This window comes from Somniosus microcephalus, chromosome 12 (genome assembly GCF_052327205.1).
Source record: "Somniosus microcephalus isolate GS21.2 chromosome 12, FLI_Smic_1.0, whole genome shotgun sequence".
Lineage (NCBI taxonomy): Eukaryota > Metazoa > Chordata > Chondrichthyes > Squaliformes > Somniosidae > Somniosus > Somniosus microcephalus.
Window position 1 is genome coordinate 212,848,741 of NC_140998.1, and position 17,193 is coordinate 212,865,933.

Here is a 17,193-nt window from a genome sequence, read left to right on the forward strand (position 1 = left end):
TTATTCTATATCTAACCCGTGCTCTACCTGCCCTGGGAGTGTTTGATGGGACAGTGTAGAGGGAGCTTTACTCTGTATCTAACCCGTGCTATACCTGCCCTGGGAGTGTTTGATGGGACAGTGTAGAGGGCGCTTTACTCTGTATCTAACCCGTGCTGTACCTAACCTGGGAGTGTTTGATGGGACAGCGTAGTAGGAGCTTTAGTCTGTATCTAACCCATGCTGTACCTGCCCCAGGAGAGTTTGATGGGACAGTGTAGAGGGAGCTTTCCTCTGTATCTAACCCGTGTTGTACCTGCCCTGGGAGTGTTTGATGGGACAGTGTAGAGGGAGCTTTACTCTCTATCTAACCCGTGCTGTACCTGCCCTGGGAGTGTTTCATGGGGCAGTGTAAACGGAGCTTTACTCTGTATCTAACCCCGTGCTGTACCTGCCCTGGGAGTGTTTGATGGGACAGTGTAGAGGGAGCTTTTTTCTGTATCTAACCCGTGCTGTACCTGCCCTGGGAGTGTTTGATGGAGACAGTTTAGAGGGAGCTTTACTCTGTATCTAACCCGTGCTGTACCTGCCCTGGGAGTGTTTGGTGGGACAGTGTAGAGGGAGCTTTACTCTGTATCTAACCCCATGCTGTACCTGCCCTGGGAGTGTTTGATGGAGACAGTGTAGAGGGAGCTTTACTCTGTATCTAACCCGTGCTGTACCTGCCCTGGGAGTGTTTGATGGGGACAGTGGCGCGGGAGCTTTACTCTGTATCTGACCCGTGCTGTACCTGCCCTGGGAGTGTTTGATGGGACAGTGCAGAGGGAGATTTACTCTCTATCTAACCCGTGCTGTACCTGCCCTGGGAGTGTTTGATGGGACAGTGTAGAGGGTGCTTTACTCTGTATCTAACCCGTGCTGTACCTCGCCTGGGAATGTTTGATGGGACAGTGTAGAGGGAGCTTTACTCTGTATCTAACCCGTGCTGTACCTGCCCTCGGAGTGTTTGATGGGACAGTGTGAAGGGAGTTTTACTCTGTATCTAACCCGTGCTCTACCTGCCCTGGGAGTGTTTGATGGGACAGTGTAGAGGGAGCTTTACTCTGTATCTAACCCGTGCTGTACCTGCCCTGGGAGTATTTGATGGGACAGTGTAGAGGGAGCTTTACTCTGTATGTAATCCGTGCTGTACCTGCCCTGGGAGTGTTTGATGGGACAGTGTAGAGGGAACTTTACTCTGTATCTAACCCCTGCTGTCCCTGCCCTGGGAGTGTTTGATGGGACAGTGTAGAGGGAGCTTTATTCTATATCTAACCCGTGCTCTACCTGCCCTGGGAGTGTTTGATGGGACAGTGTAGAGGGAGCTTTACTCTGTATCTAACCCGTGCTATACCTGCCCTGGGAGTGTTTGATGGGACAGTGTAGAGGGCGCTTTACTCTGTATCTAACCCGTGCTGTACCTAACCTGGGAGTGTTTGATGGGACAGCGTAGTAGGAGCTTTAGTCTGTATCTAACCCATGCTGTACCTGCCCTGGGAGTGTTTGATGGGACAGTGTAGAGGGCGCTTTACTCTGTATCTAACCCGTGCTGTACCTAACCTGGGAGTGTTTGATGGGACAGTGTAGTAGGAGCTTTAGTCTGTATCTAACCCATGCTGTACCTGCCCCAGGAGAGTTTGATGGGACAGTGTGGAGGGAGCTTTACTCTGTACCTAACCTGTGCTGTACCTGCCCTGGGAGTGTTTGATGGGACAGTGTGGAGGGAGCTTTACTCTGTATCTAACCCGTTCTGTACCTGCCCTGGGAGTGTTTGATGGGACAGTGTAGAGGGAGCTTTACTCTGCAGCTAACCCGTGCTGTACCTCCCCTGGGAGTGTTTGATGGGACAGTGTAGAGGGAGCTTTACTCTGTATCTAACCCCTGCTGTCCCTGCCCTGGGAGTGTTTGATGGGACAGTGCAGAGGGAGCTTTACTCTGTATCTAACCCATGCTGTACCTGTCCTGGGAGTGTTTGATGGGACAGTGTAGAGGGAGCTTTACTCTGTATCTAACCCGTGCTCTACCTGCCCTGGGAGTGTTTGATGGGACAGTTTAGAGAGAGCTTTACTCTGTATCAGGCCCGTGCTGTACCTGCCCTGGGTGTGTTTGATGGGACAGTGTAAAGGGAGCTTTACTCTGTATCTAACCCATGCTCTACCTGCCCTGGGAGTGTTTGATGGGACTGTGTAGAGGGAGCTTTACTCTGTATCTAACCCGTGCTATACCTGCCCTGGGAGTGTTTGATGGGACAGTGTAGAGGGAGCTTTACTCTGTATCTAACCCGTGCGATACCTGCCCTGGGAGTGTTTGATGGGACAGTGTAGAGGAAGCTTTACTCTGTATCTAACCCGTGCTGTACCTAACCTGGGAGTGTTTGATGGGACAGTGTAGTAGGAGCTTTAGTCTGTATCTAGCCCGTGCTGTACCTGCCCTGGGAGTGTTTGATGGGACAGTGTAGAGGGAGCTTTACTCTGTATCTAACCCGTGCTGTACCTAACCTGGGAGTGTTTGATGGGACAGTGTAGAGGGAGTTTAATCTGTATCTAACCCGTGCTGTACCTGCCCTGGGAGTGTTTGATGGGACAGTGTAGAGGGAGCTTTACTCTGTATCTAACCCCGTGCTCTACCTGCCCTGGGAGTGTTTGATGGGACAGTGTAGAGAGAGCTTTACTCTGTATCAAGCCCGTGCTGCACCTGCCCTGGGAGTGTTTGATGGGACAGTGTAAAGGGAGCTTTACTCTGTATCTAACCCCTGCTCTACCTGCCCTGGGAGTGTTTGATGGGACAGTGTAGAGGGAGCTTTACTCTGTATCTAACCCGTGCTGTACCTGCCCTGGGAGTGTTTGATGGGACAGTGTAGAGGGGGCTATACTCTGTATCTAACCCGTGCTGTACCTGCCCTGGGAGTGTTTGATGGGACAGTGTAGAGGGAGCTTTACTCTGTATCTAACCCGTGCTGTACCTGCCCTGGGAGTGTTTGATGGGACAGTGTAGAGGGCGCTTTACTCTGTATCTAACCCGTGCTGTACCTAACCTGGGAGTGTTTGATGGGACAGTGTAGTAGGAGCTTTAGTCTGTATCTAACCCATGCTGTACCTGCCCCAGGAGAGTTTGATGGGACAGTGTGGAGGGAGCTTTACTCTGTACCTAACCTGTGCTGTACCTGCCCTGGGAGTGTTTGATGGGACAGTGTAGAGGGAGCTTTACTCTGCAGCTAACCCGTGCTGTACCTCCCCTGGGAGTGTTTGATGGGACAGTGTAGAGGGAGCTTTACTCTGTATCTAACCCCTGCTGTCCCTGCCCTGGGAGTGTTTGATGGGACAGTGCAGAGGGAGCTTTACTCTGTATCTAACCCATGCTGTACCTGTCCTGGGAGTGTTTGATGGGACAGTGTAGAGGGAGCTTTACTCTGTATCTAACCCGTGCTCTACCTGCCCTGGGAGTGTTTGATGGGACAGTTTAGAGAGAGCTTTACTCTGTATCTAACCCCTGCTCTACCTGCCCTGGGAGTGTTTGATGGGACAGTGTAGAGGGAGCTTTACTCTGTATCTAACCCGTGCTGTACCTGCCCTGGGAGTGTTTGATGGGACAGTGTAGAGGGAGCTTTACTCTGTATCTAACCCATGCTCTACCTGTCCTGGGAGTGTTTGATGGGACAGTGTAGAGGGAGCTTTACTCTGTATCTAACCCGTGCTGTACCTGCCGTGGCAGTGTTTGATGGGACAGTGTAGAGGGAGCTTTACTCTGTATCTAACCCGTGCTGTACCTAACCTGGGAGTGTTTGATGGGACAGTGTAGTCGGAGCTTTAGTCTGTATCTAGCCCGTGCTGTACCTGCCCTGGGAGTGTTTGATGGGACAGTGTAGAGGGAGCTTTACTCTGTATCTAACCCGTGCTGTACCTGCCCTGGGAGTGTTTGATGGGACAGTGTAGAGGGAGTTTAATCTGTATCTAACCCGTGCTGTACCTGCCCTGGGAGTGTTTGATGGGACAGTGTAGAAGGAGCTTTACTCTGTATCTAACCCCGTGCTGTACCTGCCCTGGGATTGTTTGATGGGGACAGTGTAGAGGGAGCTTTACTCTGTATCTAACTCGTGCTGTACCTAACCTGGGAATGTTTGATGGGACAGTGTAGAGGGAGCTTTACTCTGTATCTAACCCATGCTGCACCTGCCCTGGGAGTGTTTGATGGGACAGTGTAGAGGGAGCTTTACTCTGTATCTAACCGTGTGCTGTCCCTGCCCTGGGAGTGTTTGATGGGACAGTGTAGAGGGAGCTTTACTCTGTATCTAACCCGTGCTGTACCTGCCCTGGGACGGTTTGATGGAACAGTGTAGAGGGAGCTTTACTCTGTATCTAACCCGTGCTGTACCTGCCCTGGGAGTGTTTGACGGGACAGTGTAGAGGGAGCTTTACTCTGTATCTAACCCGTGCTGTACCTGCCCTGGGAGTGTTTGATGGGACAGTGTAGAGGGAGCTTTACTCTGTATCTAACCTATGCTGTACCTGTCCTGGGAGTGTTTGATGGGACAGTGTAGAGGGAGCTTTATTCTATATCTAACCCGTGCTCTACCTGCCCTGGGAGTGTTTGATGGGACAGTGTAGAGGGAGCTTTACTCTGTATCTAACCCGTGCTATACCTGCCCTGGGAGTGTTTGATGGGACAGTGTAGAGGGCGCTTTACTCTGTATCTAACCCGTGCTGTACCTAACCTGGGAGTGTTTGATGGGACAGCGTAGTAGGAGCTTTAGTCTGTATCTAACCCATGCTGTACCTGCCCCAGGAGAGTTTGATGGGACAGTGTAGAGGGAGCTTTCCTCTGTATCTAACCCGTGTTGTACCTGCCCTGGGAGTGTTTGATGGGACAGTGTAGAGGGAGCTTTACTCTCTATCTAACCCGTGCTGTACCTGCCCTGGGAGTGTTTCATGGGGCAGTGTAAACGGAGCTTTACTCTGTATCTAACCCCGTGCTGTACCTGCCCTGGGAGTGTTTGATGGGACAGTGTAGAGGGAGCTTTTTTCTGTATCTAACCCGTGCTGTACCTGCCCTGGGAGTGTTTGATGGAGACAGTTTAGAGGGAGCTTTACTCTGTATCTAACCCGTGCTGTACCTGCCCTGGGAGTGTTTGATGGGACAGTGTAGAGGGAGCTTTACTCTGTATCTAACCCCATGCTGTACCTGCCCTGGGAGTGTTTGATGGAGACAGTGTAGAGGGAGCTTTACTCTGTATCTAACCCGTGCTGTACCTGCCCTGGGAGTGTTTGATGGGGACAGTGGCGCGGGAGCTTTACTCTGTATCTGACCCGTGCTGTACCTGCCCTGGGAGTGTTTGATGGGACAGTGCAGAGGGAGATTTACTCTCTATCTAACCCGTGCTGTACCTGCCCTGGGAGTGTTTGATGGGACAGTGTAGAGGGTGCTTTACTCTGTATCTAACCCGTGCTGTACCTCGCCTGGGAATGTTTGATGGGACAGTGTAGAGGGAGCTTTACTCTGTATCTAACCCGTGCTGTACCTGCCCTCGGAGTGTTTGATGGGACAGTGTGAAGGGAGTTTTACTCTGTATCTAACCCGTGCTCTACCTGCCCTGGGAGTGTTTGATGGGACAGTGTAGAGGGAGCTTTACTCTGTATCTAACCCGTGCTGTACCTGCCCTGGGAGTGTTTGATGGGACAGTGTAGAGGGAACTTTACTCTGTATCTAACCCCTGCTGTCCCTGCCCTGGGAGTGTTTGATGGGACAGTGTAGAGGGAGCTTTATTCTATATCTAACCCGTGCTCTACCTGCCCTGGGAGTGTTTGATGGGACAGTGTAGAGGGAGCTTTACTCTGTATCTAACCCGTGCTATACCTGCCCTGGGAGTGTTTGATGGGACAGTGTAGAGGGCGCTTTACTCTGTATCTAACCCGTGCTGTACCTAACCTGGGAGTGTTTGATGGGACAGCGTAGTAGGAGCTTTAGTCTGTATCTAACCCATGCTGTACCTGCCCCAGGAGAGTTTGATGGGACAGTGTAGAGGGAGCTTTACTCTGTATCTAACCCGTGTTGTACCTGCCCTGGTAGTGTTTGATGGGACAGTGTAGAGGGAGCTTTACTCTCTATCTAACCCGTGCTGTACCTGCCCTGGGAGTGTTTCATGGGGCAGTGTAAACGGAGCTTTACTCTGTATCTAACCCCGTGCTGTACCTGCCCTGGGAGTGTTTGATGGGACAGTGTAGAGGGAGCTTTTTTCTGTATCTAACCCGTGCTGTACCTGCCCTGGGAGTGTTTGATGGAGACAGTTTAGAGGGAGCTTTACTCTGTATCTAACCCGTGCTGTACCTGCCCTGGGAGTGTTTGATGGGACAGTGTAGAGGGAGCTTTACTCTGTATCTAACCCCATGCTGTACCTGCCCTGGGAGTGTTTGATGGAGACAGTGTAGAGGGAGCTTTACTCTATATCTAACCCGTGCTGTACCTGCCCTGGGAGTGTTTGATGGGGACAGTGGCGCGGGAGCTTTACTCTGTATCTGACCCGTGCTGTACCTGCCCTGGGAGTGTTTGATGGGACAGTGCAGAGGGAGATTTACTCTCTATCTAACCCGTGCTGTACCTGCCCTGGGAGTGTTTGATGGGACAGTGTAGAGGGTGCTTTACTCTGTATCTAACCCGTGCTGTACCTCGCCTGGGAATGTTTGATGGGACAGTGTAGAGGGAGCTTTACTCTGTATCTAACCCGTGCTGTACCTGCCCTCGGAGTGTTTGATGGGACAGTGTGAAGGGAGTTTTACTCTGTATCTAACCCGTGCTCTACCTGCCCTGGGAGTGTTTGATGGGACAGTGTAGAGGGAGCTTTACTCTGTATCTAACCCGTGCTGTACCTGCCCTGGGAGTATTTGATGGGACAGTGTAGAGGGAGCTTTACTCTGTATGTAATCCGTGCTGTACCTGCCCTGGGAGTGTTTGATGGGACAGTGTAGAGGGAACTTTACTCTGTATCTAACCCCTGCTGTCCCTGCCCTGGGAGTGTTTGATGGGACAGTGTAGAGGGAGCTTTACTCTGTAGCTAACCCGTGCTGTACCTCCCCTGGGAGTGTTTGATGGGACAGTGTAGAGGGAGCTTTACTCTGTATCTAACCCCTGCTGTCCCTGCCCTGGGAGTGTTTGATGGGACAGTGTAGAGGGAGCTTTACTCTGTAGCTAACCCATGCTGTACCTGCCCCAGGAGAGTTTGATGGGACAGTGTAGAGGGAGCTTTACTCTGTATCTAACCCCGTGCTGTACCTGCCCTGGGAGTGTTTGATGGGACAGTGTAGAGGGAGCTTTTCTCTGTATCTAACACCGTGCTGTACCTATCCTGGGAATGTTTGATGGGACAGTGTAGAGGGCGCTTTACTCTGTATCTAACCCGTGCTGTACCTGCCCTGGGAGTGTTTGCTGGGACAGTGTGGAGCGAGGCACTATAGAAATGCATGTTTGCTGTGTCATCTTTCTGCTGTTCCTAATGCCCTTTGGGATGTTTTTCCAGGTTGTCCTAAGACTCTGTATCAGTCTGTCCACGGAAAGATCTTCACGCTCCCCACAGACTGCTTCTTGTACCCAGCTCATGACTATAAGGGTAAGTGAAAGAGGGTCTCCCATCTCTTGATGAACACCCCTGGTAAGGGGCAGGGATCGGAGCTTGAATTCTGGTGAAGAAGTTGCTCCTGATTTTCCCATTGGATTTATTCGTGACTATCTTCTCGTTATGGCCTCTATTTCTGGTCTCCTCCACAAGTGGAAACATCTTCCCTACGTCTCCCCTATCCAACCCATTCATAACCTTAAAGACCTCGATGGGGTCACCCCTCAGCCTTCTCATTTCTGCAGAAAAGAGCCCCAGCCTGTTCAATCTTTCCTGATAGTTATAACCTCTCAGTTCTTGTGTCACCTTGTGAATAGTTTTTGCACCTTCTCCAGTGCCTCTACGTCCTTTTATATTATGGAGACCGGAACTGTGCACAGTGCTCCAAGTGTGTTCTAACCAAGGTATATGGAGACCAGAACTGTGCACAGTGCTCCAAGTGTGGTCTAACCAAGGTATATGGAGACCAGAACTGTGCACAGTGCTCCAAGTATGGTCTAACCGAGGTATACGGAGACCAGAACTGTGCACATTGTTCCAAGTGTGGTCTAACCAAGGTATACGGAGACCAGAACTGAGCACAGTGCTCCAAGTGTGGTCTAACCAGGGTGTACAGAGACCAGAACTGAGCACAGTGCTCCAAGCGTGGTCTAACCAAGGTATACGGAGACCAGAACTGAGCACAGTGCTCCAAGTGTGGTGTGGGGTCCTATAGTTGACCTTTGAACCCCTGGGCTAGGGTAGGCATGGGGGAGGGAGTCAGTGCCTTCAGGAGAGGAGGGGACCCGTACCCCAGTGAGAGTCAGCACCTTCAGGAGAGGAGGGGACCCCTACCCCAGTGAGAGTCAGCACCTTCAGGAGAGGAGGGGACCCGTACCCCAGAGAGAGTCAGCACCTTCAGGAGATCCATGGGACCCGTACCCCAGAGAGAGTCAGCACCTTCAGGAGATCCATGGGACCTGTACCCCAGAGAGAGTCAGCACCTTCAGGAGATCCATGGGACCTGTACCCCACAGAGAGTCAGCACCTTCAGGAGATCCATGGGACCTGTACCCCAGAGTGAGTCCGTGCCTTCAGGAGATCCATGGTGTTGAGTCTGTATGTCCCAGTTAGGTTTAGGATCAATCACTGGACACAGACAACAAGAATAACTTTTAACAGGTCTTTACTATTCGAAGGTCAGGGCTGAACTGCCCAGCAAATCCTTGCACAACACTTATATACCGGTGTGGTCACCACCGGTATTACAGTATTACAGTATACAGCAGCCAAGAGATAGTAGTACATCTCTTCAGGTAGTTCTCTTAAGGTGGAACAGGTTACATACACCACAATCCTCCCTTTTTAGCTTAACAGTTATATCCCCATTTAACATAACATAATAACATATATATATATAACTTCATGCAAAACAGTTCAAAGATTCAGTCTCTGAGGAGGCCTCCTGATTTGAGTTGGATAACGCCTTTCAGGGGTCTCTGATTCTCGTTGCTGGGGTGACTCATCTAGTTGGTCAGGCTAGACAGACTCATCTGGACAGGCTGAATTCAGAGAGAATGTTTCCAATGGCCGGGGAGCACAGAACCAGGGGCCACAGTCTAAAAATAGCGGGCAAATCATTTAAAACAGAGATGAGGAAGAATTTCTTCACTCAAAGAGTGGTGAGCCTGTGGAATTCCCTGCCACAGAGGGCTGTGAAGGCTAATTCAATAAATATTTTCAAGAGAGAATTGGATATATTTCTGAAGGCTAAGGGGATTAAGGGTTACGGAGAAAAGGCGGGGACGGGGTACTGAACTGGTAAGATCAGCTATGATCTCAGACGAAGATCAGCCATGATCTCATTGAATGGCGGAGCAGGCTCGAAGGGCCGAATGGCCTACTCCTGTTCCTATCTCTATGTTTCTATGTTTCTATGTCTCTTATGGATTGGACATCATCATCAGGTACATTCACTTCTGAGGTAGATGCTTCAGGTTCACTAACTTCTTTCACGGTTGTCTCTGCCGTAACCATGGGTTCGACCCTTGTTCTCGATTCTACCAGTTGGTCAGCATGGCGCCGTATTACATTTTCACCAATATCTACCGTGTACATCAGGGGTCCTTGTCTGGCCCGAATTGTTCCAGATTGCCATTTCTCGTTTTTATAGTCCCGGGCTAACACTGGTTGTCCTATTTCAAAACTCCGAGTGGTCTTGTTATTTATATGCTGGAACTGTTTGTTTTCAACTTCCCTCCGCACATTTGGTTTTAACAAGTCCAACCTGGACCGCAACCTCCTGTTGTAGAACATCATGGCAGGACTTTGGTTTGTCACTGCATGAGTGGCGTTTCGATATGCCAGTAGGAATTTGTCCACCTTGTGTTGTAGTGGAATCTGATCTTCGCTCATGGCCTTTATTGCTTTTTTAAACGTTTGTACAAATCTCTCGGCCAACCCGTTTGTAGCCGGATGATATGGGGCAGAGGTATAATGTTTCACCCCATTCTTCTTCATGAATCCCTGGAATTCTTCTGACACGAACTGCGGTCCGTTGTTTGAACATATTTGTTCTGGCAATCCATTTCTCGCAAATATCGTTCTTAACACCGCGATCGTCTTTTCCGAGGTAGTGGTAGTCATCTTAATCACTTCTGGCCATTTAGAATGTGCGTCCACCGCAATTAAAAACATGGAGTCCATGAAAGGACCAGCAAAGTCAATATGTACACGTTGCCATGGGGTTGAAGGCCATTCCCATGGATGCAGCGGTGCAATCGGAGGTGCATTTTGCACTTTTTGGCACCCTGAGCAGCTTTTCGTCAGCTCCTCTATCTGTTGGTCGATACCCGGCCACCACACATAAGCCCTAGCAAGGCTTTTCATCTTGACTCCCCCCAGATGACCTTCATGCAGTTCCTTTAGAACTCTCTCTCTTAACTTAGGAGGAATAATCACCCTTGTTCCATACATCAATGTTCCTTGACAGACGGACAGCTGTTCTCGTCTTGCTGAGAATGCCGGTAACAGTGGATCACCATGTGCTCGCCATCCCTTCACTGTCACTTCGTAGACCCTGGAAAGTGTCGGGTCGTTCCTGGTTTCTCTTTCAATACTTGCATTGGTGACTGGTAAACATTCGATGATGGTCGAGTGAAATAACTCAACAGGGTCAACCGTCGGTGCCTCCTCCTCTGTAGGTAGTGGCAGGCGCGACAGCCCATCAGCATTACCATGCTGCTTTGTACCTTTGAATTCTATCTGATATTGATGTGCCCCTAGGAAAAGGGACCATCTCTGGAGTCTCTGTGCTGTCATCACCGAAACACCCTCCTTAGGGTTAAAAATGGATACCAACGGCTGGTGGTCTGTCAGAAGCGTAAACTTTTGGCCCTGCAGGTAATGATTAAACTTCTTTACTCCCCACACAAGGCTGAGAGCCTCCCTATCTATCTGAGCATAATTGCGCTCAGCGGAGGTCAATGATCTGAATGCGAACGCAACTGGCCTCTCCTGGCCATTTGGCAACTTGTGTGAGAGTACTGCCCCAATACCATATGGAGAAGCATCACAAGCCAAACGAATAGGCAGCATTGGGTTGAAGTGAGCCAACACTTCCTCTGAGGTAACAACAGAAAACGCTGGAAAAACTCAGCAAGTCAGGCAACATCCGTGGAGAGAAATTTGAGTTGACGTTTCGGGTTTGACCCTTCTTCAAAACTGGAGAGAAAAGGAACGCGAAACGTCAACTCAAATTTCTCTCCACGGATGTTGCCTGACTTGCTGAGTTTTTCCAGCATTTTCTGTTGTTATTTCGGATTTCCAACATCTGCAGTATTTTGCTATCGTACTTCCTCTGAGGTGATCAATGCCTTGCTTTCGCGAAAGGCCCTCTTACAGTCCTCGCTCCACTTCCATGGTACTCCCTTCTGCAAAAGAGCGTTCAGCGGGTGCAGCACCGTGGATAAATTTGGCAGAAACTTATGGTAATAGTTAATCAACCCTAGAAACGACCTCAATTGGGATACATTATCTGGAGCGGGAGCTTTCACAACAGCTTCGATCTTGTCAGGAGACTTATGAAGCCCCTCCTGGTCAATGACATGACCACAGTACGAGATCCGCTTCTGAAAGAATTCACATTTCTGGCGATTAACTCGAAGACCATATTCTTTCAATCTGGTGAGCACCAGTTCCAAGTTTGCAAGGTGTTCCTCGTCATCATCTCCTGTAATCAGAATATCGTCCAGGTAACATTGTGTACCTGGAATTCCCTGTAATACCTGCTCCATGGCCCTCTGTCAAATTGCTGGAGCCGATGCCACTCCAAAAACCAGTCTATTATACCGGTACAAGCCTCTATGCGTGTTGATCGTGAGATACTGGCGTGACTCTTCCTCAACTTCCATCTGTAAGTACGCCTGCGCCAGGTCTATCTTGCTGAAGTGTTTCCCGCCAGACAATGAAGCGAAGATATCCCCAATCCGTGGAAGCGGATACTGCACCGGGTGAAGCAACGGATTAACAGTGATCTTGAAATCACCACAGATGCGAACCTTCCCCGGTTCCCCCGGCTTGTTGCTCGATGAACGCTTTATGACTGGGACAATGGGCATGGCCCACTCACTCCAGTCTACCTTAGACAGTGCTCCTGAACGTTCTAGCCCTTCCAGCTCAGCTTCCACAGCAGGTCGTATCGCATAAGGTACCGGTCTGGCTTTGAAAAATTTCGGGTTTGCATGTTCTTCAATCTTGATGTTTGCCGTAATTCCTCTCAGTGTTCCCAGTCCTTGTTGGAACACCTCTTTAGCATCGTCCAATATTCTGGGCAATCGTTTAGGTTTGACATCTTTTGTACCAGAATCTACCGTTAGTGCTTTTAAGGAATGCCAGTCCATATTTATTTTCCTAATCCACTCCCGTCCCAGTAGTGGTGGACCTCCCTCAGGTAGCACATATAAGTCCATTCCTCGGCTTTCTTTGCCCTTGTGGACCACCTTTACCTCTATCTTACCGATGGGGTATACTCTTTGTCCCGTGTATGTTTTCAATACAATCTCCGTATCCCGTAGGGGAATATGTGGGAATAACCTTTTGTAATCTTTCTTATTCATGACCGTCAATGCCGATCCAGTGTCCAATTCCATCTTCACTTGGACTCCTGCTATCTGAAGTGTGACCCAAATTGTTTGGAGGTCTGCTTCCTTACCAACATTGTGTACTCTTAGACTACCCAGTTCATTACTGCTGGCATCTGAATCTGACTTCTGTTTGTTCGAACTGTTCTCTGTCACCTTGTGTACCTTTTTGTACTTTTCCTGCGGTGACTTTTTGTTGCTGGTCTTCTTTCCTGACCGGCATACTTTAGCTATGTGACCAAGCCTGCCACATTTTCTACATTCCTGATTTTTGAACCAGCACTGGTTCTGATCGTGTGTTGTCTTTCCACAACGATAACATTTTACTGTACTCAAGACCATTTGATTGGTACAGAGTTCAGGTGACCGTAGCTGCATTTCCGCAGTGCCTCTTGCTGCGGCTTCTTGCGATGCTGCAATAGTGACAGCTTTATCAAGCGTAAGATCATTCTCTTCAAGCAGTCGCTTTTGTGTTCCTTCTTTTAACAATCCACACACAAATTTATCTCTCAGCGCATCTGCCAGCCCTGTCCCAAACTGACAGTACTTCGATAGCTTACGTAGTTCAATTAAAAATTCAGCGTTGCTTTCGTCTTTCAACTGCGCTCTTCTGTAAAATTTAAATCGTTCCGCTATCATCAGCAGCGTGGGGTTTAAATGATTTTTCAGGACAGTAACAATATTCGCGAAGGTCTGATCCGCCGGTTTAATTGGTGATAGAAGGTGCTTCAATAGCCCGTATGTCTTCGCCCCCATTGAGCTTAATAAGGTTAATGCTTTCTCATCATCTGGTACCTTACTTGCTTTACAATAAACTTCCATGCGTTCTACATACGTGGTCCAATCTTCGACATCACTATCAAAGGTATTAATGCTCCCATGTTTAGGCATCCTTGCAAGTTTAAATTTTTTTTTTTTTAAATGGCGGCTTCCCGCGCTTGTCTTCTTCCCCCGCCTACTAAAATGGCGGCTTCCCGCGCTTGGCGGTCTTTCCCGCGCTCGTCTTCTTCCCCCGCCGACTACAATAGCGGATTCCCGCGTTTGCCTTCTTCCCCCGCTGGCTGCAATGGCGATTGCCTTGCTGCTGCCGTTCTCGCCTCCCCAGTGGTTCTCACTCCCCGACGCTGCTTTGCCTCGCAGCCCCGCTTGCAGCCCGGTCCTTTACACTGGCTGCGTTTGAATTCTCCGCGGCTCTCGTGCCTTAAGCTTCTCAACTCCCCGACGCTGTTTTGCCTCGCAGCCCCGCTCGCAGCCCGGTCCTGTACACCGGCTGCGTTTGAGTTCTCCGCGGCTCTCGAGCCTTAAGCTGCCCCAGTCGCTGCGCCTCTCGGCCTCGATTGCAGCCCGGCCCTTTCTACCGGCCGTGGTCGAGCTCTCCGCCCTTATTCCTCCATTTTCCCTCCCCTACTCCACAGTCAACGCGGCCGACTTTCTGCTCGTGTCGCTGATCGGCTTACCCACCACCGTGGTAGAAGGGATGAACACTGCCTGTCGCTGATGGAGGGCTTCGTGGTCAGAATTCTTTTACTTTTTAACCCGGGTTCTCGATGCCTCCCGTGTGATGGTGCTCAGCAGGATGATGAGGGCGGATGCCTCTTCTCGACGCCCGTTTTGAGGACGAAGCTGCCTTGGATGTAAATTTGCCGCAGGGTAAGATCGGACTCGTCGCCACTGTTGAGTCTGTATGTCCCAGTTAGGTTTAGGATCAATCACTGGACACAGACAACAAGAATAACTTTTAACAGGTCTTTACTATTCGAAGGTCAGGGCTGAACTGCCCAGCAAATCCTTGCACAACACTTATATACCAGTGTGGTCACCACCGGTATTACAGTATACAGCAGCCAAGAGAAAGTAGTACATCTCTTAAGGTAGTTCTCTTAAGGTGGAACAGGTTACATACACCACACATGGGACCTGTACCCCAGAGAGAGTCAGCACCTTCAGGAGATCCATGGGACCTGTACCCCAGAGAGGGTCAGTTGAGAAAACAATTAACACAGTAAACTAATGAAGGACAGAGTTTGTGATAACTGTTTGAAGAGTTTGGTTGTTTGGGAGTGTGGAGACGGGAATTCGACCCTTAAGGAATTGGCATGAAGAAGTAGGGAATTATTTTGTCTGAATCACAGGGGCTTTCCTGTACAGTTCTGGGAACTGAAATTACTCAATGGGGGATCTCCAGACCTCATTTAAGGACACACTCTGTTCCTGAAGCTCTGACTCTCACTGGGGTACTGGTCGCATGGAACTCCTGAAGGTGTTGACTCTCACTGGGGTACTGGTCGCATGGAACTCCTGAAGGTGTTGTATCTCACTGGGGTACTGGTCCCATGGAACTCCTGAAGGTGTTGGCTCTCACTGGGGTACTGGCCCCATGGACGCACTCCTCTCCTTCACGATCATTTTTAGAGTCACTGCATTCGGTTCTGGTCACTGCCTCTCAGGAAGGATATATTGCCCTTGGAATGGGGCAGAGCAGATTCACCAGAACGATACACGGGGTTGAAAGGGTTAAATCACGAGGACAGGTTGGCAGACTAGGCTTGCATTCCCTCGAGTTTAGAAGATTAGGGGGTGATCAAATCGAGGTGTTTATGATTAAAGGAGTCGATAAGGTAGAGAGAGTGAAACTATTTCCTCTGGTGGGGGGAGTCCAGAACAAGGGGGCAGAACCTTAAAATTAGAGCCAGGCCATTCAGGGGTGATGTCAGGAAGCACTTCTTCACACAAAGGGTGGTGGAAATCTGGAACTCTCTCCCCCAAAAAGCTGCTGAGGCTCGGGGGGTCAATTGGAAATGTCAAGACTGAGATTGAGAGATTTTTGTTGGGGAAGAATATTAATGGTTACGGAATGGAGGTGGATAGTTGGAGTTAAGATACAGATCAGCCATGATCTCATTGAATGGCGGGACATGCTCGAGGGCCTGAATGGGCCTCCTCTTGTTCCTGTGTAACAGACTCGAGGGGCTGAACGGGCCTCCTCCTGTTCCTGTGTAACAGGCTCGAGGGGCTGAATGGGCCTCCTCCTGTTCCTGTGTAACAGGCTCGAGGGGCTGAATGGGCCTCCTCCTGTTCCTGTGTAACAGGCCCAAGGGGCTGAATGGGCCTCCTCCTGTTCCTGTGTAACAGGCTCGAGGTGCTGAATGGGCCTCCTCCTGTTCCTGTGTAACAGGCTCGAGGTGCTGAATGGGCCTCCTCCTGTTCCTGTGTAACAGGCTCGAGGGACTGAATGGGCCTCCTCCTGTTCCTGTGTAACAGGCCCGAGGGGCTGAATGGGCCTCCTCCTGTTCCTGTGTAACAGGCTCAAGGGGCTGAATGGGCCTCCTCCTGTTCCTGTGTAACAGGCCCGAGGGGCTGAATGGGCCTCCTCCTGTTCCTGTGTAACAGGCTCGAGGGGCTGAATGGGCCTCCTCCTGTTCCAGTGTAACAGGCTCGAGGGACTGAATGGGCCTCCTCCTGTTCCAGTGTAACAGGCCCGAGGGGCTGAATGGGCCTCCTCCTCTTGTTCCTAAAGGAAGGCGCTTAAGATTTTAGCAGACGCTGCAAGGAATAGCCTACCCCGTTGTGTTCCTTCCCCGACAGGCCAGACGGTGACAACGGTGGAGGAGGAGAGGAGGCTGAACCCGAGACTCACCAAGCCTCTGGCAGAATACATTGACATCATGAACAACCTGAACCTTCCTAAGCCCGCTCAGATCGGTGGGTAACTCGCTTCACCTCCTGTAATGGCCCTCAGGGGAAAGCGCGAAAGATGTAGAATGAACTTACATTACTCCAGCGCCTTTCACCACCTCAGGACGTCCCAAAGCGCCTCACAGCCAATGAAGTACTTCTCTCTGAAGCGCAGTCACTGTTGTAATGTAGGAAACTCGGCAGCCAATTTACGCACAACAAGATCCCACAAACAGCAATCTGATAACGACCATCTCGTCTGTTTTTTAGTGATGTAGGTGGAGGAATAAATATTGGCCCCAGGACACTGGGGAGAACTCCCCCTGCTCTTCTTCCAAATAGTGGCCCTGAGATCTTTTACGTCCGCCCAAGGGGGCAGATGGGGCCTCGGTTTAACATCTCATCCGAAAGACGGCACCTCCGACAGTGCGGCGCTCCCTCAGTACTGCCCCTCCGACAGTGCGGCGCTCCCTCAGTACTGCCCCTCCGACAGTGCGGCGCTCCCTCAGTACTGCCCCTCCGACAGTGCGGTGCTCCCTCAGTACTGCCCCCCCGACAGTGCGGCGCTCCCTCAGTACTGCCCCTCCGACAGTGCGGAGCTCCCTCAGTACTAACCCTCCGACAGTGCGGCACTCCCTCAGTACTGCCCCCCCGACAGTGCGGCGCTCCCTCAGTACTGCCCCTCCGACAGTGCGGAGCTCCCTCAGTACTGCCCCTCCGACAGTGCAGCGCTCCCTCAGTACTGCCCCTCCGACAGTGCGGCGCTCCCTCAGTACT

General features: G+C 50.5%; 1 protein-coding gene across 2 annotated transcripts in view; it reads left to right on the forward strand.

Moving 5' to 3' along the window:
- The window catches only part of ethe1 (ETHE1 persulfide dioxygenase), a 61,056-nt gene that overhangs the window by 32,466 nt on the left and 11,397 nt on the right, over positions 1-17,193 (forward strand). Inside the window, exons 5-6 of one of the 2 annotated variants that reach the window (XM_086004019.1) lie at positions 7,526-7,615; positions 16,327-16,443. In XM_086004019.1, the coding sequence (XP_085860145.1) occupies positions 7,526-7,615; positions 16,327-16,443 (207 nt within the window). The remainder of the gene's footprint in view (positions 1-7,525; positions 7,616-16,326; positions 16,444-17,193) is intronic. The other variant, XM_086004020.1, reaches the window with a different exon arrangement.